Here is a 27,742-nt window from a genome sequence, read left to right on the forward strand (position 1 = left end):
GCACGTAAAAAAGCAAAGTATACTTTGGTCTTTAGATCTACATGGTGTGTAAGTCAATATATATGTTTGAGTTTAATATATTGTTTACCCAAAAGTCAGTAAATCACTCAGTCCCTCTAATTCGGTTTGAGATTTCAGTTGGATTTAAACAACATGTAGGTAATGGTCGGTAATATGGATTCATAAATTACTCAATAAAAGAATGTAGCTACAATATTTTTTGTCAATGTAGCTACAATATTATTTTCATTATCCAAAAAACGGATGTTTCTGTGAGGATGTTTTGAGCATGTCATTCTTTTACACAATCCCCCAAGTCAAACTCAGCTGAGGGTTACTCATTTTAAAGTTGGTATAGTTCACGGCTTGTGTGGTTTTCAGATATGATGACACACCCAATGACGCAACCAATAGACTGTCATGCCTCCTGTGCATAACCTCCCCTGAATCACAGCAAGTGTCGGAAACAAAGAAAGCAAACAAATGAACAAAGGCCGTGAAATGGAGGACCACGAATCAAAGGTAGCTTATTCTTCTCCCCTTTTACCCGTGTCGTGCTTTCATTTCATCCCAGTCCCTCTATCATCCCGGACTCACTTGTAGAGGAGCTGCAGGCGTCCAGGATGGCAGTTGTTGCGATTGATCTTGCCATCAGGCTGGTATAAGGGGGAAGAGTTGGAGAAGGAGTGGTTGTCGGAGGAAGGCAGCGGGTATCCTGGAGGCGGGAGAAGAGATTTGGGATCGTTCTGTGGAGTGGGAATAGATGGAGAGCTGTGGTTCTGATTGGAGGTGGGCCGCTTCCTGGAGCGCAGGGCCTGCCGCTCTGACAGCTGGTTTCTCAGCTCTGATACTCGCTCCTCTTTCTGTTGGAAAGAAAATATGAAGATGTTTAAGAAAATTGGCCTCAAAGTATTAAAAATATATCTATGCAGTTTTGAACCCAGGGAGAAAAGGAAGATGAAAGTCAATATGACAGCCTGTTGCATCTCTCATGACATGCGTCAAACAGGACAGGACTATACTTAGAATTAAAATAAAAAAAACATTTGAACTGAAATCTGCAACATGACTCACAGAACGCTGAATTGGCCTGACATGAAGTAAAGGAGTCAGAGCAAAAGAGATTTTCCTTTTACTATTTTGTTAACTACAACATTTCAACTGAAATTAAAAGGGGATTTGTTTTTTTGTTATGCCAGCTGAAATTGTCTTGGCATCTCAATGGCCCTCATTAGGTTAGATGGTGTAAATGTATTTACTGCATGTCTATATATTTACATTGTCACTGGAAGGCATAGGATCCAAAAAACGTTGTCCAATCAAAATGTTAAGTCTGAACATTATGACAGGCTGCCTAACTGCCTGTCAACATGTGGATTTTTATACCTCTGAGTTCTGTTCACATACAAAGGTCACATCATCAGAGCAAACACAATATGCACAAATTTTGTGTGGCGTCGCATTTGATTTAAATTGAATATGAATCACTTAGAAGAGATTTTGTTTAAAACAGGTACGACTTTGCAGACATCTTTATGATCCCTCCATGCGTGAGCATAGGGATAATCAGATGGTCAAAAATACTTGGCTAGAAATTACAACAGCAGAGGGAACGGAAGAACGTTTTTGTTAAAAGTTTAGAAAAACTTAAGGGAAAAGTTTGACACATCCAAAAAGAGAGGCCATGGCAAAAGTGGAGACCCAGGTGGTTTTAATAAACAATTACAGAAATATGTTTTTTCACCATTTAAAGATTTTACAGTGATCACAAATTTTGAATTTAAAACAATTTAATAGTTGCAAAACTAAAATGAAGTAACATTATTTCTTTGATAATTGGAAAGGATTATTTTAATCGGTTTACAGTAAACTGATGCCCCGTTTTTCTAGACTTTATTGGTGATAATGGTCAGCAATGTTGGACCATTATTGCCTTTTCAGCATATAAGTAGAGGACACAAACTAGCCAGACAGTAATGTGTGAATTGTGAAGTGGGCTAAAGAAAAAAAAAAAAAAAAAAAAAAAAAAAAAAAAAAAAAAAAAAAACATGTATTTATTCAACTTTAATAGGTACTGTAGAACTGATATTTTTAAATTTACAAATGCACTGTAAATTAACAATTACAATTGTGCTCTACTACTACAGCACAGTTGTAATTGTATTTACAGTATTTAGAATATTAACTAAAATAAAAATATTAGATGAAAGAGGGAAATAGATCATGGCAACTTACTGAAAACATTGTTTAAAGTCAAAAAATTACTTTAAGTACTGTGAAATAAATGTAGATCCATCAAATACATTTACAACATACTAGAGGGAATGGACAATTTATGCACATTCACAATAAACATTTGCTGACTGTTATCAAATCTTAGGGCTCTCCTGCAAAATTTCATTTATTCTGTGATAAAATGTAATATCCTCTTTAATTCTGTTCTCGGAGTCAGAAACTGTCACTTGAAACTGTGTTTAGTATATTTACTTTCAGATTAAGGCATCCTGCAATACAGTTTCCTGATTCTTATTAGCATGCATTATACCACTGATCTTTATGAATCATCAGTTATGTACACGTGAAATGAAGGGTGCGTCTCTTTAGCCTCCAAGGTCGTGGATCAGTAGATCATGTATACAAATTCAGGCACTGGGTAAGGACAGAGATGAGTTTGGTTCACTAGACATTGTGACATGAAAGTTTTCTGATTGTACATCAAAACTAGAACAGCAGAAGTAAATGTTTTTCATATACTATTTTTATACCATTTTCAAATGTACATTATAGCTAAATAATTAGATTTTTTCATATACCAGCAACATTTCAACCATTAAACAATTACAAATGTTTGCTAGATTGCTCCTAACGTGTCTAACTATGTTTGTAATGCTAAAAATAAACATATAATAATAATAATAGTAATGATATGTTTTTAATAATGAATAATAATAATTTAAAAAATGTCCATTAAGGGCACAGTGCACATCGATGCGCATAGTGGGACTTTAGTGGGACTTTTCAAGGCGCAAATATTTCAGTGCACTGGAAGAATTTTGCAACAGAGACAGCCCTAAAATGATCTGGGGTCATGTTCTATGAAATTTGTAAAGACGGAAGGAAGGATGGAGAGATGGATTAATGAAGTGTGCTGCACCTCTTGGATGATCTTCTGCAGCTCTTTGTTCTCTCTCTCCAGCTGGCGGGATTTCTCTTCATCATTGTTGTTTGTAGATGAGCCGGTCTTCATGGTCTCCTGCTGGTCTGACTGCCATTCGCCTCGAGTGATGAGCCTTCGCATCTACAACAAACACGCACCAGATCCATGATAAAACAATATTACTGCACATAATATGATATAATATATTATAATATAATATAATATAATATAATATAATATAATATAATATAATATAATATAATATAATATAATATAATATAATATAATATAATACAATTAATATAATATAATATAATATAATATGAACATAACATAACATAACATAACATAACATGATATAATATTAAGTTAAATAATATGTAAAAATGTAATTAAAAATGGAGGTTTAAATTGGATTGCCTAGTTCATTTTTCAAACTGAACAGACAGGAATAGCAAGTGCATTCTGGGATTTGTTATGCCTGTACAGAAAACTTGGTGGCCTTGAGCAGATTGGTTTAAAACTAAAACTACCACTACTAAAAGTACTAACTGTTTAAAGCATTATTCAAGTGTTCACACTTAGATAATGCTTGATGATATTTGCAGGTTTGGCATGCTGGAGAGAACAATGAGCTCTGAAAAAGATGAGCATTGTCAATCAGCATTTAAAGGGATATGAGATCACGTAGTTCGAGAGAGCTCCCCCAATTTGTTTGGCCTATTCCTTAATTAATAAAGACAGCTCTATAGGAATAGGCCACTAACCACACCGGTGCATGCTCACTTCCCAAGCGAAGATAGGGAGTAAAGTTAGGCTAGATATTTATGTTAGATTTGGATTTATTCAATTGGCTAGTTGATGATTACCAAAAGGGACCAGCTGCAGTCAATCATAACACGTGCTCCTCTCGAAACTAATATGTGAAACTTCACTTATTATATAGTGTACTTAAAAGCTGAAATACAATAATCTATCAATATTAGTTAAAAACATTTGAACAAATGATCAACAAATTGAAATAAGAAAGCTGAAGCAAAAGAAGGAAATAAAATGGATATATATAACTATAAGAAAAAAGATCTTTATTTGTATTTGCTAGATTTACTATATATATATATATATATATTTCAGTTAAATAGTATGGTCTGTATGCTAGGTATGTGTCTGATAAAAATGTTTACAAATTAAAATGAAATTCAGGGTTATTCTGTAAATATGACACTTAAAAAACTACTTTAGATTATGTACATGTATGTACATAAAAATATTATTTATTTTATAGACCACTTCAATGTGGTGAGGTCATTGGCGCATGAACATTCCATGCTTGTTATTAAACTATTTCATATCTGTTACAAGAAGGCTTGAAATTAACTTTTTTTATCACCAGTCACTGTGGCTAATTGTTTTCCAACTTCACTTGCCACTTGCCATTTTCACAAGCCACAATTTTGTTTTATAAAATCAATGTATTTGTTAAAATATATTTTATATGCTTAAATTTGACTTTGGGATGCTAAAACTACTTGATTTAAATTGTGTTATGTCTACATGCCTCCTTAACTTTTTTATTATTTCACATGACTTTTTAGGGCTAAACACTAAGGATTCACCTTTTTTTTCTTCAGGCTACACTAAACCAATTATTTCCTTGCCCCAAAATTAAAAAAAATGTGTCAAAACATGCTAAATAAAGCTGTATACATAGGCTACACTTTTTATTCAACAAAAAAATTCTTAAAAAACAATTGACATTAAAAAAAAAATATTCTCATTTATCTAAAACTATACACAGTAGTTTGTCCAGGCTAAAGGTCCCAGATCATTAGGAAACTACATAGGAAACATAGAATTAATCTCCTATTAAAACAATGTTACTATAAAGGATTATAATTAAACCATATTAACAGAAATAACTGCAAGCAAAAGAAAGCAGGCGAAAAACATTCTACGTGCGATAGTGAAAGGATCATTACTAGCACACTGTTAATGTTAGGACCAGTAATAATCTGTTCAAAGAATGGTAAAAGCGAAAGCGGCAACCACTGTTGCTTACAAAAAATCTGGAACTCTTAAAAGCAGCAGTGGATGCATGCGCACCACTTTTTTACAATTTATTTAAAAGAAAAATTATCACACCAGTTGCGTTTCCAGACAAGATTGTTTTGTGCCAGGAAACGGGAGCTTTTAAGCACTTGTGTGCTTCACATCAGCTGTGCTTAACTCACAACGTCATTGAGCAAGAATTGCCTGTGTCTCACTCACAGTCCACCTGATTATTCTCTCATTCCGTGTTCACCTGCTTTTTTTTTGCTCTGCTAAAAGTTATCAATCGTGCTGCTTCTCAGTTCTAAGATCTTATTTGTGTGCATATTGACAAACAATCTTGAACTAACATTTTAATATTTAGGGAGACGAAGCAGCTCTGTCATTTTAAAATTAATTTTCAACCAGATAAAATGGCTAGTAGGGGTGTCTGTATACCTCGCCACAGCTAAAATCTACCTGAAGTTGGCGGGCTGGCAGATGTTAATGCCAAGCTCTGGTTACAATAGGCAATTCAATCATAACTTAATGTTAAAAGAGCTATCATACGATTATTTATTAATATTCTCTGAAGCTATAGAAATTAAAAATGTTAAACAGGAAGTATGTTGGTACCATTGGTATTGTTTACAACCCTCAAAATAATCTATAAGGAATTAATCATTAAAAAAAACACATAAAAATTGAACAACAAAAAACAAAAGTAAAAAAATTACAGAAAAGTTCAAACTTATATGTAAAAAAATATGAAAATAAATACAATTGACAGTCCTGAATAGAGTAGTAAATAAATACACAACAAAATATATAGCAACAGAATAAAAAATATACTATTAATTAAAAATAATACTATTAAAATAACACTTGTCTCTAAGTACAACATGCAAATAATCATAAAGACTTTTCCAAAAATATGATAAATGATGTCTTCTTTATGCATTTACAGTAAGTGCTCTTAATAACGGCTGTATGATGTTAGCGTCTTCACTGTCATCTCTTTCATGTTCTCTGGAGAGGTGTAATAACACCTGTCCACTTCACTGACACTGATTACAGCACTTCTCCATTCAGCGCACTTTAAGACTTCACATGTCACACATTAACACGCGTCTTTGATCACTCTCTCCGCTGCTCTAGTTATTCGGCATTAATATTCATAGCTCTAATGCAATATTTACAGTACGGCTCCTTCTTGTTTTGAGAAGATGATCCTCTGTTGTACCTTGGGGACGAAGAGGACTACCAGAGTGATGTAGACAGAGAAGATAATGGCCAGAGATGCGAAGGCGAATGAGGCGTCCTGCTTCGAGGACAGAATCATGGTGACAGGAGCTGTTATCATACACAACACCTGAAAAAGAGAGGAACAGCACTTACAAAACATTTTTTGGGCTTTGATAGTACTATAGACTTGTTATTGTTGATGAAACGGTAACACTTTAGTTTAGGTCACAATTCAAGGTATTAACAAACCATTAACTAACACTACTAGCTCAATAAACTACTAATTAGCTGTTTATTAATAGTTAGTAAGGTAGAAGTTGGGTTTAGGTTTTGGGTAGGATTAGAGATGTAGAATAAGATCATATCTTATTAACTACCAATGAACAGTTAATATCTTAGTAAAAGGCAGGTAATAAGCCTGTTGTTAATAAAATGAATTGAGACCCAATCTAAAGTGTTACAGATGAAACCAAAACTATGAAAATTGTTTGTGCTAATAGTAACGCAATTCTAAAATTGTCAATTTTTTTTACAGGAAGTCAATTTTACCTGAAATGCTTTGCATTTAATATCACTTCCAATCAAAATATTTTGTCAGATTATGTGAAAAACTTTATTTACAACTTTATTACAATACGCCCAAGAAATTTTACACTCTTTGGTTAAATTCTCTAAAAATATATACTTATATAAAACCTTACTGCTATAGCGACAGATGAAGCCATGGTCTTTAGCTTCCTTGGGACTTTGCTAACCTGACTCCGTTGCACTCCCCCCCTAAACCTCACTCCATCCCGGATGAGCCCCCTCGTGTATAACCCACTGGTTCTACTGCACCCAACCCAGTCTGAGCTGGGATTGAACGGGTGATTATTTGAATGAGAGTCAGTTGCTCTAACAAGGAGGCTAAAGATCAGGCATCAAACATCTTTTGCTAGAGCACCTTTTGAGGTCAGAAGAGTGAGGTTTACCTGCATAAGACTTCACAAGCTGACCTCCGCTACACTCACCCCGTAAACCTTTGTACCATCCTGGATGAGCCCCCACATGTAACCTACCAGTCCTACTGCATGGGTGTCATTTGCTCTAACAAGGAGGCTAAAGAACATAGCCTGTAGTGTCTGTCACTAGAGGACCTTTTGAGATCTGTTTGTAAAATAACAATAGTAAAACAGTGCATACACAAGACAAAAAAATATTTTTATGATCCTTCTGGAAAATCAAACATAATTTTTTACAGCATGCTTTTACATTTATTCTGCATATCTTTTATATATATATATATATATATATATATATATATATATATATATATATATATATATATATATATATATATATATATATATATAGCATATTTGATGTAATATTATGATTGAAAGTAACGCTAAATGCAAACATTTTCAAGTAAAATTTACTTAAATTTCATACAATAATTTCTGTTGTAGCTTATGCTAAGATTACCATAACATTACATTTTTAAAATAAATGTTTTTAATACTTAATGAATGAAATCCTGGGTGTGAGACAAAACTTATCAATAAAATATTTACATCAAAGGCTTTTGATTAATGATGAAGGCTTGATGATATGTTTTAAAAAATCATTTTTAATCTGATGTTCATAAAATAAAGAATAACTTCTGCAGGCAGAGAAGTGGAGTACAGAAACCGAGAGAGAAAGAAGTCTAAGTCGATAAATATCGATCTTCAGTCAGTCATTTCTCACAAAAACTACAACAAAAAATCTCATCCAGGCTAGCAAAAAGCAAATGTTGCATGGCATCAACAGAGGTGATCTTTATTTTGCAGGGTCATTAGTTATTTGGACAGGGCAGAAAGTGCACAGACGTCTCTGTAAATCAAAGCAGTTTTACAGCTGGACTAACAGTGATAGCCTGAGGCTCGTCTGAATCACACCACAGCAAAGCCGTTCTGATGGATGAAAATCTGCACGCTCGCTGTGTTAAAATGGCCATTCTGAATAATGCTCGCAGTAAGCAAACTCTCGTTCATTGCCATTAAATGGAAGCCAGCAGCCAAGACATTCTTCAAAACAGCTTTTCCTACGCAAAGGACAAAGGCAGTCATATGGCTCAACATGAGGATGAGTAAATGATGACATGAGGATGAGTAAATAATGACAGACTTTCAATTCTGTACATCTTCAAGCCCGTATGATTGGCAATCCTTCTGTGAAATGTGAAGGGGGATATTTTAATTAACCTCTGAAGATTTTTTTCCCATATATTTAATAAATGATGATCACGACTCCTCAAATTCTAAGAAGCGGGAAATGAAATCCCATAAAATATTCTAGCTTCTAGTTAGAAAAAAATTATTTGAGTGTAAGTCAGTAAAAAGTAAAAAGTCAGTCACTGTTTATTTCATCTGTGTTATTTTTAGGTGCACTATTCCTGCAAAACCAGCACTTTTCCTGTAAAACCAAAACTCATATCACTTTATCTATTTTCTACAAAATAAGTTGCGCACATATTTGTTTACAGATATTATGTGACTCAGGACCACAAAACCACTTATAATGGTTGAGCTCAAATAAGCTTTTTATTGATGTACGGGGTTAAGATAGGACAATATTTAGCAGAGATTCGACCGTTTGGAAATCTGATGGTGCAAAAAAAAACTATTTCGAGAAAATCACCTTTAAAGTTGTTCAAATAAAATTCGTAGAAATGTATATTACTAATAAAACATTGAGTTTTTATACATTTACACTAGGAAATTTACAAATTATCTTCATCGTACATGATCTCCACTTAACATTCTAATGATTTTTAACATTAAAAAAATGTATGATCCATCATGTGATGCATTTCTAGGTACTCCCACTCCCACAAACATACTCCTGCAACACAAGATTGGTTTTGTGATCCAGGGTCACATGTAGGGGTGTCACAATTTCGATTTTTAATCGAAATCGATCAAAATTTATGCTCAATTTTGATTATCGAATCAAAAAATAGAAGCGTCTATGCTGCCACGCCCCCATGTCACGTCAGCTTGGCTTGCCAAAGCGGGAAAAAAACAGGCTTGTTGAAGTGCTTGTCAAACTGCAGAAGCAGGAGACCCGTCGACAGAACTTAAACCCTCTCCTCTTTCAATGAAGTCGCCGGTGTGTAAGCATTTTGGATTTCCAGTGAGTTATGCTGACAACGTTCGTGTTGTCAACAAAAAAAACACAGTTTTGCAAGCTCTGCTTTGTACGTATTACGTACGGTTCGTCCGATAGACAACACTGGCATCGCGATCCTCTGCCCGCCCCCCCTTGCAAATCCGCTCGCGAAAAGTACACACTCAGGCCCTGTTTACACTGCCTTTATTTTTAAATGGCATTTTAGAACGACAACGATTTGACATCCACAGTGGCGTGTAGCATTTCTGAGCAGCCCTCCTTCCTCTCTACCTCTGAAAATGCACATCACGTGACCACACAGACACAGACGCACACACAGCCATGCGCTCGAGACAGCAGGTCCAGGCAGTCAGAGGACTGCTTCAATCTTTCACTCACTTGTACTTAGTCATTTTAGCGCACACCTCAGATACTGTTGGCTGGTTCCTGTTGGTTGTGCGTCTTTTTTTACCGACGCCATTATAACGACACAGATCACTGCCTATTTACGAGTCCCGCAGAAAAAGTGATTGACAGGTGGTAATTATGTGTGTATCTTGCCTTTATTCATTTACTGTATGATTTGTTTATGGGTAAAACAAAGACCATGCAGGTCAGGTAGTTTAAACGGCAGGCTACAAATAATTAATTGGTCATTAATTAATTAATTATTCATAATCGAAAATAGAATCGAATCGTGACTTTAGAATCGAAAATGTAATCGAATCGAGGATTTGGAGGATTGTGACACCCTTAGTCACATGTTTTTAGTTGCCCTCAAAAAGTAATGACAATAAAAGAATATAATAATAAAAGTAAAGTAAAATTTTATAATAACAATCACTGTGATTGCTCCACACAAATACAGAGTCTCTATCAATCTCTCAATGCGTTTTGCTTGCTCGACATTAAATGCATTATGTAAGTCATGTAAGAATATGAGGCTATTAAAAACATCCAAAATGTTTATGACACACAGAAACTAGAAAGCACCAAATGTAAAATTTTCAGCTAAAAGAGAAAAACGTTCAATAATATGCAAGCCAGGCTCATTATTGAGATGTACCCCTATATATACATTTCTGTAGATCACGAAATACATCCCAAGATGTTTTTGTGCAGTTTTTATTTTACCAAATCCACCAGAGGCTGCTGTGTATGCTTTGAGATCTCAGATTTCACGCCTGCTCAGATCTCAGATTTTTTCGCGCCTGCTGTTCTCACGTAATCCACCAGAGGCTGTTGTTAACTGACTGACTGAACGATCCCCTCACCCACCCCCTTACCTAAACCTAAGCGACAATTTTAAAAAGCAATCCAAAAAAATAAAAGGGAAAGCCCTCATGGCTGCCTGATTTTTACCATGTTTTTAGATCTTACCACGTTCTCACCCTGTTATTTACTTGTTTATTTTATTTTTTGCCTTTTGTTTTACCCGCTTTCTGGAACTGTTTTTCACCAGACCCCAACATTGTCATCGCAGTCAACTCCTCTCTGCGTTTCAAGTGACATACATGGCGAGCTACAGTGGAAAAGCCGTCCACACTAAGGTAATGGGTCAGCTGGAAGTATCAGCAGCATCATACCACCCCACTTTGGTTTTAAAGACTAATGGAGCCATACGTAGCTCTAGCTACATAATTTGTGCTCTCCAGAAACGTATAGGGGCGTACGTTTTCACAATATACCTGTGTTGCAACTATCAGCTAAAAAAAAGCCTATGCATGCTCTGCAGAAAAGCTAACTCCTCTCAAACAGCATGGCGAAAAGACGTTTTAATGTAGTATACTTGTCTTTGTTGCTTTTATTAGCGCTATTCTGCTGTCATGGCAATGCTGGTAAAATACCCCACAAAGCCACTTGACTCGTTCTTCGTCAGTAAAATGTCATTTTTCAATAAATTGTGGTTATTTTAATGACTTGTTTTTTTTCTTTCAGTACAACTGAATTTATTAGGTGTGTCCTAAATAGCATTCTTATGCAATATTCTATGCCATTTTGTAGTATAAATAAGTAGTGCGTTCACACTGAAAACTAAAAAAGTGCACTTTAAATACCTGGATGATGCACTTATTCAACCGGTAAAATAAAGTGTGGATTGTTGGGACCCCCGAGGGGGTCGCGGGACAATAACAGGGGGTTGCTTGGTGATTTCCAAAAGTCAAATAAATTAAATTAAATTATTAGAATTACCATATTTTAACCATGATCCATTACTTTGTTTCACAGGATTGGTGTGTTTACGCTAGATCAACAACACAACAATAGCATCAGCTGCAGCACATTTTGATTTTATAGCACCACGATAAACTTTTTAACAACTTTATGGCAATCAAATACAGTAAAAATAAATACAGGCACACAACTGAACATTGAGTAAGATCCACAGTATGATTGGTGGTCTCCAAAATTAAACCAAGAATAGACTGAAAACATTGTGTCCACCAGTCTCTTTAGCTGAGGTTAACCTTAAATTAAACAATTTAATAAATGATTATAAAAATGATTTGGTTGTTAAACTGTTGCACTTTTTTATGTTGTCAATATGCTCGTGCTTATATAGCCCTATTGTTGTGTGCACAATTTTTCTTTATTTTTAAACGCCTTCAAGGAATTTGGGAGTCACGAGCCTCTGCTATCGTTATTTTAGGGGTCGTGAGCTGAAAAGTTTGGGAATCCCTGACGTAGCGGAAGGGGGGGAGCTTTTGGGCGCTCATGTTGGGTTACATTATTTATTTTAGATTGTGAAAGCAATGATTATACTGCCTCCTAATGGTGAATTAGGTTATACTCATGGCAGACAATATTTGTTAGTTTGGTCATATATTTCACTATTTTGGCAACCGTCAAATGTAAATCAGAGAAACGGTTTAAATTTCCGCTTAGAAAAAAACCCATTAGTGCTCTTTTTGGAACGACACAACATACATATACCATGCTGTTGAGTGTGCAAGTGCATAAGTACATACAGTAGTGTATAATGTGCCATTTGGGATGCAGCTATTGAGTTAAATTTGAAAAAGTATTACAAAATTACTTTATATTATTTAATAAAATAACAAGTAATTAGTACACAGAACTTTTGGATTTAGTTTTTGTCTAAGTTCAAACAGATTTAAATTTTCCCCCGATGCATCCCTTAAAGAAGCTAGTAAAAGGGGTGTATGGTGCATGCCAACAGTTGGTGATGTCAGTATGTTGAGCAACACACAACAGTAAATTGTGTAACAGTAAGACTAAATCAGAAAACATACTAACAAAAAAATCATTAGCTCAGTTTATTCTATTCTTGAGTTAAGTGTCAAAGAAGTCCGCGAATTGTGAATTCAATAAATCTTATCAGTTTCCTGAGAACAGGTGGTCTCTGATTGCCTTTATTATTATCCTCAGAACAGCTGAAATTCTAAAAAGCGATGGAGTTCGTAATGACATGGCAGATGGCATCTGAAATCATTTCTTTCGCAGAATGGGCATTTGCTGAGGGCCAGGAGTCAGTCTGCGACTCGGAAAGAAGAGAGTGAGAGAGAAAAGATTAAAATGCAAAATTTGGCCCCTTGCTGATCTAAAGTCTCTCCCTCAATTTGAGCTTAAATTGGGTTCAGAGCATAATGGTTAATCCTCGGAGGCCGAGATGAAGAGAAACACACTGCTTTAAATTAAAAGCCTACAATGAAATAGCTGATTGACAAAAGCTTTGTGCTTCACTTCCAATCACGTTACGCCATAGAAAACAGGCCAGACGCCTTTATGGTGAACGCGGTGTATTTACTCTACATATCGAGTGTGTTATCAGCGCACCATGTGTTGATTTCTTGACTCGTAAGCCGATGAAATTCTAAAGTGGAACAGATGAGATGACGATGAGCAAAAACAAACAACTTTCAACAATACTGAGGGACCACTTTACTTGAGATTTGAGCTCCAGTCCTGTCAAGCTGACATGTAAGCTTATTCTCGGTGATGAGGAGAAGCTCTTCCCCAACCCCCTCCCCATTCCCTGTCCTCTGGAAATCTCTGCATCCCTTGACAGCATTCGAGATGGCAGGCTCAGACACTTCACTTCCATCAAATCTACCAGAGCCTTTCTGAAGAGCTTTAGGCATGTTCTTCCTGCTTATGATTGTGTTGTGACACACAACAGCTCCAGACGGACGCTGCGTCCAATTCACACGCCAACTCCCAGCTAAACTTGAGCAACGGAAAAAAAAATAAACCACTCTGCGGTGCTATTTCAGTCACGTCAGTCCAACGATTCTACCTTTTAATTGGACAATACTTGGGTGACAACTGACATTTCAAATGTCACCCAAGGTGCTCTTTAAAAATCCGCAGGGTAAAGTTTAAAAAGACGAACAGACTCACCGAGACGTTGTAGATGGCCATCCCAACAGCTCGATGATCGTTAATTTTTTCAGTGGACACAGACTTGGTTTCATATGCCAGGAAAATACCCAGAAGCAGCAGCAGACCTTTATAGCCATACACAACACCTAAATGACAAAACAGACAAAAATAAAACACAGGTTCCATCTTAAATCACTTCAACTATCACTACTGATGGAGCCAATGTCAGTGCATATAAAATACTTTATGCTTAATTACTTATAGTGTTTGTTTCTGAAGAAGAAATTAAATTGAATTAATCAAATGTGACTATTATGGGCTCTATTTTAATGATTAAGTGCATCGTCTAAAGCGCACTGTGCTGGGGCACTTAGGGCATATGGGCATCCACAATTTTTTTTTGTACAATATATTTATTACTTTTTTTATTTGCATATCACAACAGATTACAGAATTACAGAATAAAAATCATGAAGGCACAGCAAACTTTTTACCCCCATTCTCCCTCCCAACAACCCATTCCCCTAAAAAAATAAAATAAAATAAATAAAATAAAAATTTATAAACAAACAAACAAACAAATAAATTTATATATATATATATATATATATATATATATATATATATATATATATATATATATATATATATATATATATATATATATATATATATATATATATATATATATATATATATATAAAGGGGATATGTTTAAATCAGGCAGAGAGTGTTTCCTGTGTCTGTTTAGACCATGATACTCTTGTTGTAGTAGACTGTCAACATTTACATTGTACTTTAGGAAGTTATTAAAAGGTCTCCATATACCTTCATACACATTTTGTTTCTTTGTGACAATGTACATGATCTTTTCCATTGACATATGTGATGCCATTTCTTTAATCCACTTTCCTATTCTAGATTCAGAATGGTAAAAATGGTCAGTGAGGAGCGCATGATATAAAATGGTTGTTGTTGTTCTCTTAATGAGGTGTGTTTAGCTGCAATTTCCATTAAACCAATCAGAGTCTTATCTCCCATTCCCTTTAAGAGTGTGTTGCAGTCAAGCCATGGCAGATTTGTTATTTTCTTTGTAAATGGAAAATCTAAATAAGTCATTAGCAAGGAAACAGATCTACAATTAGCCAATGTCATCCATTATTGCTGCAAACAAGTAGGCGGGCTAATTTTGACACATATATTAACTATTCGTTATAATATGAAGGAGTTTTTTATTTAATTAAAGAAATTTGTGTGCTGCTTTGCATCTTTGTGTGTGTAATGAGCAACATGCTGTGGACCCTCCTATAGGCGCATTTCACTTATTTATTCATTTTCCTTCGGCTTAGTCCCGTTATTTATTAGGGGTTGCCATAGTGGAATTAACTGCCATCTTATCCAGCATATGTTTTACACAGCGGATGCAAACTAGTACTGGAAAACACCCATTCACTCTCACATTCACACACATACACTACAGACAATTTAGCTTAACCAATGCATCTATACTGCATGCCTTTGGAATGTGGGGGAAACCAGAGCACCCGGAGTAAACCCACGCAAACATAAAAAGAACATGCAAACTCCACACAGAAATATCTACTGCCCCAGCCGGGGCTCAAACCAGCAACCTTCTTGCTGTGGCATTTCACTTATGTGCTTTTTCAATAAATAAAAAAAACACTCTGCTATTGATTGTTGGTGCAATACCTCGAAATAGTAATGTGCCCTAACACACTTCCTTGTCAGACCAGATTACCAAGACTCAGGTATATGATAAGGGCCAAAGATTTCTTAACATACATCAGAACTGTGTCCCTTTTTTGTTTGTGCACAGTAATAACCACCACACATAGCAAGAAATCACAGTGAAAAAGGTACAAGCCTTGACATGTTTTGTCAGATCTTGCTTGAAAAAAGAACAAGAAGTCAATAATAAACCAAAAATAAAATCTACAAACTTTGTTGAAAATAAAACCATGATACTGTTACTCAGTTTAATGCCTCCAAATTTAATGATATACACCTTTATGGCATATTTTTTAATAAATATTTACAGGTAACTTAATTTGATGCACATCAGATATGGTTTTCGCTTTTGTTTATATGCAATACTAACCAACTGTGTGGAGCAGGAAATCACATTGAAAAACGTACAAGCCTCAACCCAAAAAACTAATAAGAACTAGCCGATTTTAATTCTTAAATGCTTTACATTAAATATAATTTCAAAATCTCACCACTCACATCTGCCCATTCTAATAACTCCATAAACTCGATTAATGTATGAGCCAATAGCTTAAATTAAAACCCCAGGGATGCTTATAATAAGTGGACCTGGCAACTCTGCACTCTCTGTGAAGCAGCCTGTAAAGCATAAACAAAACACGACACCTCTGTCATCTTTGGTTTAGTTCAAACTGCAAACCAACAAGGGTTCAAAAATACACTACCGAACAAAAAAGTCTTGTTGCCTATCCAAGCTTTAAGAGCAACATATAATAACTTAACTTCAAGTTGATCATTTGGCATCAGAAGCAGCTTATAAAAGATAAAGGTCTTCAGATTACGCTTATTTTACAAGAATGAAATATGATCATGCCTTGATTTTAAATTATTTAATTAGGACAGAAAGGGTGATTTGTTTAGACAAATGTCTTGTCACTTAACAGAAACAATGTACAGTATAGAATATAAAGTCGGTGGAAAAATAATTAATATTATGTATGACTCCATGAGCTTGGAGAACTGCATCTATACATCTTTGCAATGACTCAAATAACTTAATAAAGTCATCTGGAACAGCAAAAAAAGTGTTCTTGCAGAACTTCCAGAGTTCATCAAGATTCATTGGATTCGTTTTCAATGCCTCCTTCTTCATCTTACCCCAGACATGTTCATGTCTGGTGACTGGGCTGGCCAATTCTGGAGCACCTTGACCTTCTTTGCTTTCAGGAACTTTGATCTGGACGCTGAAGTATGAGAAGGAGCGTTATCCTGCTGAAGAATTTGCCCCCTCATGTGGTTTGTAATGTAATGGGCAGCACAAATGTCTTGATACCTCAGGCTATTGATGATACCATCCACTCTGCAGATCTATTGCATGCTCCCATACTGAATATAATTCTAAACCATGAATTTTTCTTCTGCCACTTTTCCAAATGATTAACTAGAAGTCAAGTTATTATTTGTTGGGATCTGGGATCGATGACAAGGCTGGGATCGATGACAAGACTTTTGTCAGGTAGTGTAGTGGATACCAAACACACAAGATAACTGAATGTTATTTTCTATATCCTAAGAAAGTCATGTTTTTTTAAACACACACTTACATTTAAATTCTATTGTCACCCCTGAAACTTCACAGAGTGTGAGCTGCACACATTTTTTACAACATTTCACCAAGCTTCTTTAATTTCTCTTTAGTTTATTACAAATGGCGGTTGCTTGTCCATTATTTATCATCACCTCCTCGTCTGGCCATTAAATCCTCAGTAAACACTGCAGCTGTAATGAAGGTCGCAGACATGGGGGTGTAGATTTAATTTAACTGAGCGCTCGCAAAAAACGGCTCACTTCAAGTTCATTTGGACTTGGATGTGACAAAAAAATGGAGCTATCAGTGTGAGTGAGCTGTTTACTATGTAATTAGTCCATCCCTTTCCACCAGTTTGATGCATTCAGGCCAATGCAAACATGATAGGTGAACATTATCAGGCTGACAGGATAATCAGTCAGCCACAGACACAGCCTGATCTCATGACTTTTGCCTGCATCCAGCCATTCATCCCACACATTCATGACACATCATGCGCTGATAAAAATACTGGTTTAGGATTAACTTTAAATCTGTTTTATTTATAAATTGCTAGCAAACTTTATATATAATTGCAGATAAATCGTACATTGAGTTATATGAATCTTTTATGTAGACAATTTTTATGCAATTTGTTCTTCAATCATCTAGTTTTCAGTTGTTTTCATCTTTTAATACAAAAATATTAAATATCAAATACACCAAAATTTATATCTCAATATTTTTGAAGATTTGGTGAAACTTTTGTTTAAGTACCATTTCTCACTATTATCTAGTGGCTTATTGCCTGCCTATTATTCAGAAAATAACCTAAATACCTAAATCTACCTAAATCTAACTACTACCATAATATCTATTAAATAACAGCGCATTAGGAGTTTATTGCAGGAAATATAATAGATAATTAGGTTTTTAATAGTGAGAAATGTGCATTAAAATAAAGTGTGACTGAACAGATTGTTAATAATAATTAAAAGCTATATTGCTGAGTGTGTTTTTGTGCATGAGTATTAATCATTTATGCACTGCTCAGTTCACAACAGTGACATACATTTAGTTAAATATGCACTACATTGAATTGACTTCTAGATTTATAAATAGATTTATTATTAAAAAATAAATGCACAATTAAATGTATGCAAATTTCATTTTTATGCATCTAACACTTTATTTAAACTACATCCCACAAGGAATCAATAAAGAAAATGATGTTTACTATAAATGTACCATAATGTTGCGCTGCTAGTTTCAATCTTAAATTACAGTGGCTGAGAAGTGCAAAACAACATTACAAAGTGTAAAACACTTCTACGAAGCTCAAGTCAAATGTACATTTTGGAAAACATTTGTACCTATCATAGGACACAGTTACATAAGAAAAATGAAATTACCAAGGACGAAACAAATTTAGATTTTAGAAAAAAAATTAACAAGACGCAAAACACTTTTACCTGTCCCAAAAACAAATTTAAAGTGACAGATTCTTTACGGAAAGGGAATGTACCACACACCGGAAGTGACACGGTGAAAGGCGTTGTTGTCGTTGGTGGTGAGCAGGGTAAATTCGTGTTATGGAGTACATGGCGTAAATAAAGTTTATGGTGACTGAACATAAACTGCAGTCGAGGGATGTTTTGTCCATTTAGTGGCAAACACATGAGCAGCTTAACGCAGTTTTGCTTTACAAGTGGTTGATATTCAGAGTTTCTAAAGGACACAAACCAGACGGAAACACCAGACATACTGCATCAATGTGTTTAATATTTTAACAAGGGCCACTCGTACGCTGTAATCGTGGACATGATATCAACTCTACACTGTGTAAACATCTACTTGAGGACTCTTAAAAGTGAACTGAATGAAGCCGGTGTTACGGTTTAACTGGTGACTGTGTTAACTGGTGCCCCTTTCCAGATGTAAAATATTCAAGTTTGCAGAATCACGTGTGGTACATTCCCTTACCATAAAGAATCTGTCATTGTAAATTTGTTTCGGGAGTGGTATAAGTGTTTTGTGCCTTGTTATTTTGTTTTTCTAAAATGGAAATTTGTTTCATGCTTGGTAAAATCGTTTTTCCTATATAATTGTGTCTAATGATAGGTAAAAATGTTTTCCAAAATGTAAATTTGTCTTGAGCTATGTAAAAGTGTTTCACACTTTGTAATGTTGTTTTGCATTTCCTGGCCACCGTATTAAATACCTCTAAAATGTTAGTTATGCATAGAGTGGAAATATAAATCTATATAATCTAGTTCCAAATGAACAATAATCTATATATAACTGAGAAGTTATATATTTTTGTTTTAAATAATACATTTATATAATCTAGTTTCAGTGATATTGACATTGGGTGATACTTTCAGGCCAAAGAAACTCTTTTGTTGATGAGTTTGTGTGGTCAGTGGCTTGGTAAGTTTTTCATCAACCAATATCTACTTCATTTGAATGCTTTGTTTAGCCATCTCCACCTAGCCACTCCCAGCTCCTAAAAGCACATTATAGATAGGACATCTTTATCTTAATTTTTTTGAAGACGCTGTATGACTGCAGACTAACCAACACATCTCCATAAGGAAACTCTGCTTGTTCAGACTGGGTTCTCATTCATTTATCTATTTTTAACAAAATTTTTTTGGTTTTTTAAATAGCCCGTATGTCCAGTGTTGTGTTTGTATTTATGATTAATTATGTAGCACCATTGTCCTGTGAAATGACAACTCATTCTGTCATTTTAGCTTACTTAACTCACCTGTACCGCATGTCTTTGGACTTGTGGGGGAAACCGGAGCACCCAAAGAAAACCCACGCAATCACAGAGAGAACATGCTAACTCCACACAGAAACACTAACTGACCCAGCCGGGCTCAAACCAGCATCCTTCTTGCTGTAAGGTGATTGTGGTACCCACTGCGCCACCGTGCTGCCCTCAATTAGCTAATTAGATTAAGGGCCCTATCATACACCCGGCGCAGTGTGGCGCAAGACGCGGCGCAGTAGTCTTTTGGTAGTTTCAGCTTGGCGCAAGAGTCGTTTTGAGGCGTTGCGCTACGCTGTTTAAATAGCAAATGCATTAGCGCTCATTTGTGCGCCCATAGGCGTTCTGTTCTAAAAAAGAAGGCGTTCTGAGGCGGACCGCTGTCGCGTCGCTATTTTAAGAAACTATAATAGATTTTTCATTAGACCAAAATTAACCCGGTCTAAACTCCGGCGCAGAGTTGCGCCTCGCTTACGCACTGCTTAATACGCACAAGAGAGCAATAGGTAAATATTTTTACATATGAAAAAAATTAAATATTAAGGATATATATAGGATATAAAAGGAATGGATTTAGGATATAAATATAAAGGATTAAAATATTACAAAACATATTATTTTCTAGCCTACATAAATATGAAAAATCACTGCTTTTATGCCTTCTTCATCTCGGGAGGCTTTTTCAGTTCATTCATAACAATTTGCTTTTGTATAATGTTATTATTATTAGCAGTATTATTTATTATATCCATATTTATATTTGTTTTATTAAAAACAAGCTTAGATTTGCCCACCTGTCAGGTTTAAGACCATATGGGGCATGGTAGGTGTATTTGGAAATAACTCTTGACCACACTTTGTCATTATTGTTCATTTATTCGTTTGCTAGAAATTAGAACTGAATTTAGAAATAATTTTGAAACTAATCTTTGCGCTTAACAAATGAAATTAATTATTTATAGGCTAATTGATGTCTGTGCGTAAAGGTTTCCCTATCCAAGAGCGAAAGTGAAAGTAGATCATTTATCTCTCATTCTCACGCAATAGATGCTCTGTTTAACAGTTTTCTGTTAAAAAACTGTCAACTGTTAACTTTTTGCTTGTGAAATGCAAATTTTTTCCACTTAGACTTACTTTGCGTCCTGTAAATAGCGAATACGCACTTGGCGCGATGCAGCTGACTCTTAAAGGGAATGGGAGATGAGACTCTAATTGGTTTATTCTCAAAACACACCTATAACTCATTAAGAAAATAAGCTCAACCCTTTTAGACCATGCGCCTTGGCGCAAGGCAGATTTCCCGTCCTTAAATTAGCAAAAACGCGTCCTGACACGCCCTGAAAGTGTTTGCGCCCTGCGTTTTGCGCTTTGCGCATGGACCGTCAAATTAGAGCCCTAAAGCCTTATTTCGCCCAAAGTATCTAAAATGTAAGTAAATTACTTTTACAGCCTTAAATTTGAAAACTCAAATGCAACACATTTTAAGACTTTGTAAAGATCCACAGGAAACCTATTGTTTGACCTGTTGTTATTTGTATTTTGAATCTGTGCAATGATTTTCTCATCCAGAAATGGAGGGAAACTGTCTCCAATGTGTCCTTGGACAAAATGCCCTTGAAGTCACCCTACAAATAGTTTACGCTGAAAGGCTGCAATAACAAAGTATTTGTATGACAGGTCTGTTTACAAGCAGCTGTGTTCGTTTCTCAAGGATTCTGCCCGAAGAACACTTTTGAAGGCTCATTTTAATGACCTCAACTGGATAAGCAAGGGCAGTCTTAATTTGTCTCATAAAGGTAGCAATTAATTTGTTTAATTAGTTAAACACTTACAAGAAGGAAACACCTGAGGAGAGAGACTGAAGGTCAAAACCACTGGGGTTCATCCATTAAATCACTTTCACACAGACTTAGGCTTTGATCAGAAAGCAACGCCGTGATAAAGAATAGCAGAATAATGATACACCTGGTGCTAGTGTTAATTATTTGCATTCACTGTCTGCATTGTTTAATGTGATTCATTATATGAATTATGCAAATCAGGTAATGATGCAAACACAACAAAAAAAAATACAACAAATATATTTAATGACCTCAATTTGCACAGTTATTTAGGCCCAATCCCAATTCTATTTTTGTAGCCCTTCCCCTTGGTTCAAAATTTACCCCAAAGAAATAGGACAGCACTACAACACCTGCAAACGTCATCGTGTGTCATCGGGATCTCTTACTTCATATGAGATTAACGATAGCAACTGATGTAATTCCAGTTGTGTTATTTTTTTGGTAGTTATCTTCAGGAAATCACTGAAGGCAACGATATTATGTTATCAGAATAATATAATGTGGCAATAAGATCGTAACTGTACTGTGTATTTACACTGTGGCCATGTTCATCTATGTAAACACATAAATCAACATTTGTGTTATACTGTAAAAAGCTCATTCCCAGTCACTAGACTTTTCTGACAAAGTATTCGAGTGTCATTGAGTGACAGATGTAAAAGTATGTTGTGGGACTACTATATAGGAGTAATTAGGGATTATAGATTATAGATTGTGTTTTTTTTAAAGCATGGTGGTAAAACACGACCGCCATTATGAACAATGTTGGAGGTAACGCGTTATAAGTAACACACGTTACGTAATAATAATACTTTTCTAAAGTAACGAGCAAAGTAACGCATTACTTTTAACAATAAAGTAATATTGTTTGAGTTACTTAAAAAATGTAATGCGAGTTACCGTTTACTTTGCTTAACTAGCTTTTAGAAAATATATTGTGGAATAAAAATGACCTTAGTCTGGTTGCATCACACACTGCTGAGAGAGAACAGAGTCGGCTCGCACTCATCATTATCATCATCAGGTCTCTTTTTCACAGGAGATGAGTCATTGTACTGTTCTACTAATTAAATATCTAAGGATATTGGTTTATTTCGAGTCAGAGGGGGTATCTGGTATGTTAAAAAAGAAGTAATTAAATACTTACTGAAGACACACACCGTTTCACAACAACCAAGTTCAATTTAATTAACTGGTTTGACCGATTCACATAAAATATGCGTTTAAAACAAACGATTCATTCGCAAATAGCCCGTCATCACTTCAGCCGGTCAGAAACCGAAACAATGGCAGGCAGAGACTAACATTTTGCAATAGATTCTTATTATTTTGAACTCATCAAAGAAAACTCTTGACAATTGGAAGAAACACGACATCAGAAAAAAAACTAAAAAACAAAACTGTATATCTGTATCAAATATAACTCATTACTTTCCATAAAAAGGAACTAAGTAATGCAATTAATTACTTTATTAGGGAGTAACCCCACATTGTAATGCACTACTTTCAAAAGTAACTTTTCCCAACACTGGTTATGAATGCATGAAAACTTTTGATTGTTTGTTGTAAAACTTCGTGATAATGAAAAAAACAACAACTAATTTTTTCATCTCCTGACTTCCGTGTGCAGCCATGCTGCCGTTGTAGATGGTGTATTCTGGGAAATTTTCATACCCCTTGGTTTCAAACGTGGTTCTGAAAAATCAGTTTTTTTATTTTTTTAATTATTATTTTTTTTTTATCAAGCCCTTCCCTTTAGCCCTACGCCTTCAAGCTAAAGAGAATTGGCGAAAGGGCAAAGAAGTAGAATTGGGATTAGGCCCTATTGTGTTGTGGTTCATCTCTGAATGTTGAGTTTTCAAACATGCATTATTCATAAAATACCCTGTGTACATTTATTTATAAAATATTTTTCAGACCTAAATAGAACTTACTACATACTTTTAAACGCTGTATTAAATGTTAGAATACTTTAAATTAAATTTACCGTTGAATAACACACTGTACTAAAATGATAACCAAGTACTTTACATGGACAAGCTAGGCGACTCATCAAAATAAATGTACGCCTTTAAAGCATTGCTAAAGATGATTAAAAGATTAAACACCTTAAATTTGGCATTACAAAGTGGAAATTTAAACCACATTTTGTACTTAAAGGGATAGTTCATCCAAAAATGAAACTTTACTCATTATTGACTCACCCTTAAGTAGTTCCAAACCTTTCTATTTTTTGTTTTTCTGCTGAACCTTAAAGAACAAATTTTAAGAAAGCTGGAAATTCAGCAATCCTTGACTTCCATAATAGTGACTATGGAAATAATACTATAGACGTCAATGGCTTTCTTTAGAAAATCTTCCCATGTTCAACAGAATAAAGAATTACAAGTGACAAGTGAATTATGAGTAAATGACATTCATTTTTTGGGAAAACTGTCCCTTTACATTGTGTTTAAAAAACTGAGAAGTACTCTTATGGTAGAATGCCTTTGATTTCATTATTATGATTCGATCTGCACATACAGTTTTTATATACTTAATTAAAACATTCTTGGAGATGTCTGAAGTACACTACAAGTGCGCAATTGGTACGCTTAAGCACACTTGTTTTTCACAGGGGAATCTGTCATATTTCTTCCTCATCAGTAATATACATCATCAGTCCTCTAGCGTGTTCCAGACACCTCAATCGGCTCTTTAAAGAGTCTAAAGTGTGCTTGACTACACTGCGCATCTGGATATACGCTGCTTATAACATATCATTTAATCATCGCTTGATGAATCAGTGCCAGCATGATCACTTGAAAATGTACACAAACATCTCTTTGAAAGAAAATTCTGTTTACTGCCTGCTTTCCACTTCAGTGACTTGATTTGAATATGCCTGAGGAAGCCCTAAGCAGCACAGATAGAGCTGGGCTAAACTAGATTACAGGTGGTTGGTGAATAAAAAGCTGGTTTTTATTCACAGTTTTTTTTCACAGTGGACCACCTTTTTAAATTCCACTACGATGAAATACTGCATTTTTTGCCCTGAAGATCCTGTTTTTGCATTTATAAAATATTACAAGCTTAACACAAATACACCTTTTTTTGGACAAAATATATAATGTTTGGCTTGACAAAGCCAAAAAGATTTTTTTTTTTAACAAGACAAAATTGTCCATGAGGATGCACAAGGTTTCATGTAGAAGAGTGGACTTATTCCATTATTGTGTTTTGCACTTTATCTTGTTCATTAAAAATGTGTTATTTAAAGTCAAAGCAGCTCTTACCAAGCCATGTGTTCATCTTCTCTGAACTGCAGTGCTGCAGCAGAGGCTCGATCAACTCATCCACATCGCCTTTGGGAGCTTCTTTGGTGAACTTCTGCTCAGACCAAAAGAGAAAAGTTCATATTTCGTTCACATACACCTTAAAACTAAAAACAATGAATCCAACTGAAGCACATTTGGAGAAAACACATTCTGAGGGTGCATGCTGCCATACCTCGACTGTGATATGCAAGGGGTCCACGATCTGCCAAATCATAAGAGACAGGATGTCGATTACCAGCAGGACCCCGACGGTGGCGTAGAGCTTCCAGGGCTCCAGGTGCTGCTGGGATATAAAAACACCACCAATCAAGCTTCCACGCAGGACAGTGGAAGAAACAGCTTGTGCGGTGATTCATGACATCATAAGGAGTGAAAGTGCAGAGAGCTCGAAGGGGAAACAATAGACCATTATCAGGATGCCAATTCAATCTGCCACACGGTGGCCGCTTTTTATGGTTTAAGTAAGGAAAGTGTCCTTAATGGATTTCTGCTGAGGCCATAACGCTGTGAGAAAATCAATACTCGTTCTTTTTTTTTCGTAGCGAGGATGGTGTTTGTGAGCAATTAAACATAAAAAGCGTTTATTTAAAGAGCGACATAAAAAGCGTTTATGTTCTCTTATCTCCACTTTTGAGAGCTCATAAACCTCAAACATACCTTCATGACGGCGGGGGATGAAAGAACGCGTACATAGCCAGACGACTGACTCAAGGAATTTTCCAGGTTCAAAACAAGTTAAGCTCTATATATGGCCTGCTATTGATTAACACAGAACTTTGACTCAAGCGTCTGTTTTCACAATGATAAGGAATATACTTGAATTAGCAGAGGCAGATTCTGTGTGGTTTTAAAGGAAAAATGTGATACTTCTATAAAGTTTTAGTGGTAACTAGTGGTAACTCTTTTTTTAGGTGGATGAGCTTCTGGTTTTGTATTATTTGTGTGCGTGGAATGAACAACCGTTTAATTCCAAAAAAATAAAAAATGAGATAACCTTGTGATGGGCGACATGGTGCCGCAGTGAGTAGCAAGATCACCTAACAGCAAGAAAGCTGCTGGTTTGAGTCCCGGCTGGGTCAGTTGGAATTTCTGTGTGGAGTATGCATGTTCTCCCCATGTATTTGCGTGCGTTTCCCCCGAGTTCTCTGGTTTCATTCACAGTCCAAACACAGGTAAATTAAAACAGCTAAATTGGTCTTAGTTTATGTGCGTGAATGCAAGAGTGTATGGGTGTTTCCCAGTGTTGGGTTGCTGCTGGAAGGGCATCCGCTGTGTAAAACATATGCTGGATAAGTTATCGTTTCATTCTGCTGTGGCGACCCCTGATTAATAAAGGGACTAAGCCGAAAAGAAAATGAATCAATAACCTTGTGACATTAAATGTATGTGTAAATTTTGTATACAGAAACAGTTTGGGGATCTATTTTTTTGCATGACCAAGAGTCTGCATTTTAAACATTAAAATAGCTTTACATGGAAAAAAAAAACGTTTATGTCCAATAAGAAGAATAGAGATGCTGCTTGCTGTCATGTGCACTTCGGACATAAAAGGCCAATCCTCTGCAAAAAAAATATATATATAGTAGCAGACATGAACGAGTGGAAGAACAGAGAAAGAAAGGCTTTGAGGGATGCTGGGAAACCATATTTGAATCAAAAAAACGAACAAAAACAACAGAAAGACCCACCGAAAGAGAGCTAAAGAGCATAAAAACAGTTAACCTATCAAAATAAACCACATACCATTTACAATAAAGCTGTATAAATGCACATTTCCCGTCAGTCCTGTGTAAACTACGACAAGCAGAGTTTCTTTGTTTACATATTTATTTATATCGTGAGATGGCAGAGTGCGAGAACAGTTTGAAGTAGCATATGCACAGGTGCGTTTATTTCTAAATAAACAACAATATTTAGCTTTGATGTATGTCTGCATTTTATGTATTTTTGATGTTGTATTTATTTATTGTTTATTGTTAATAATTGACTGTTATTGACTCTATTGTAACAAGGTCAATGTATTGTACATTGTTCATATTACTTGAAATGGTCAGTTTTAACCTGATGTTTCTGGTACTGTATTAAAACTAAGATAAAGGAGGAATCCGATCATTAGTGGTTTAAAGTGATATGATTAATTAGAGTTATACTGTTATTCCACACTAACTGGACATATACCCTTCTTCCACATTTGAGAAATATAAATCATAATAACTTTTGATTTTAATGGCACTGAAAAATGTTATCTCTTTGGAATTGAGAAGCTTTTGTTGTCTATCTTCAGGTTAAATAAAAAATGTACAATATAATGTTCCCAGTCCAAAAAAATTAAATAAATAAATAAATAAATATCTTATTGCTTAAAATGTTAAAATATAGACTTATACAGTTCTTCATCTAAAGACCTCATTTTATATACTGCACATTTAACATACGTTATCATACTGCACGAAAGCTGTATAGGGGCTTAGTGCTGAAAAATGTTTAATGTCAAACAGCAGATAAAAAAATATAAAATATAAAATTGCTTAGTGAAAATGTTCATCAAGGTTGCATTTAGTTGATCAAATATATAGTAAGAATGTAATAATAAAGTATTATTAT

At 35.3% G+C, this 27,742-nt stretch overlaps 1 protein-coding gene across 3 annotated transcripts in view; it reads right to left on the reverse strand.

Annotated features, from left to right (window-relative positions):
- The window catches only part of gabbr1b (gamma-aminobutyric acid (GABA) B receptor, 1b), a 227,480-nt gene that overhangs the window by 6,789 nt on the left and 192,949 nt on the right, over window positions 1–27,742 (reverse strand). Inside the window, exons 19-24 of one of the 3 annotated variants that reach the window (XM_003200605.6) lie at window positions 25,311–25,418; window positions 25,097–25,190; window positions 13,925–14,052; window positions 6,429–6,557; window positions 3,155–3,298; window positions 598–863 (exon numbers count right to left, since the gene is read on the reverse strand). In XM_003200605.6, coding sequence (XP_003200653.2) covers window positions 598–863; window positions 3,155–3,298; window positions 6,429–6,557; window positions 13,925–14,052; window positions 25,097–25,190; window positions 25,311–25,418 — 869 coding nt within the window. Of the gene's footprint in view, window positions 1–457; window positions 864–3,154; window positions 3,299–6,428; window positions 6,558–13,924; window positions 14,053–25,096; window positions 25,191–25,310; window positions 25,422–27,742 lie in introns of those variants that run through there. The other 2 variants (XM_005170102.5, XM_068215287.2) reach the window with 2 other exon arrangements.

The sequence above is a fragment of the Danio rerio genome, chromosome 19 (genome assembly GCF_049306965.1).
Source record: "Danio rerio strain Tuebingen ecotype United States chromosome 19, GRCz12tu, whole genome shotgun sequence".
NCBI lineage: Eukaryota > Metazoa > Chordata > Actinopteri > Cypriniformes > Danionidae > Danio > Danio rerio.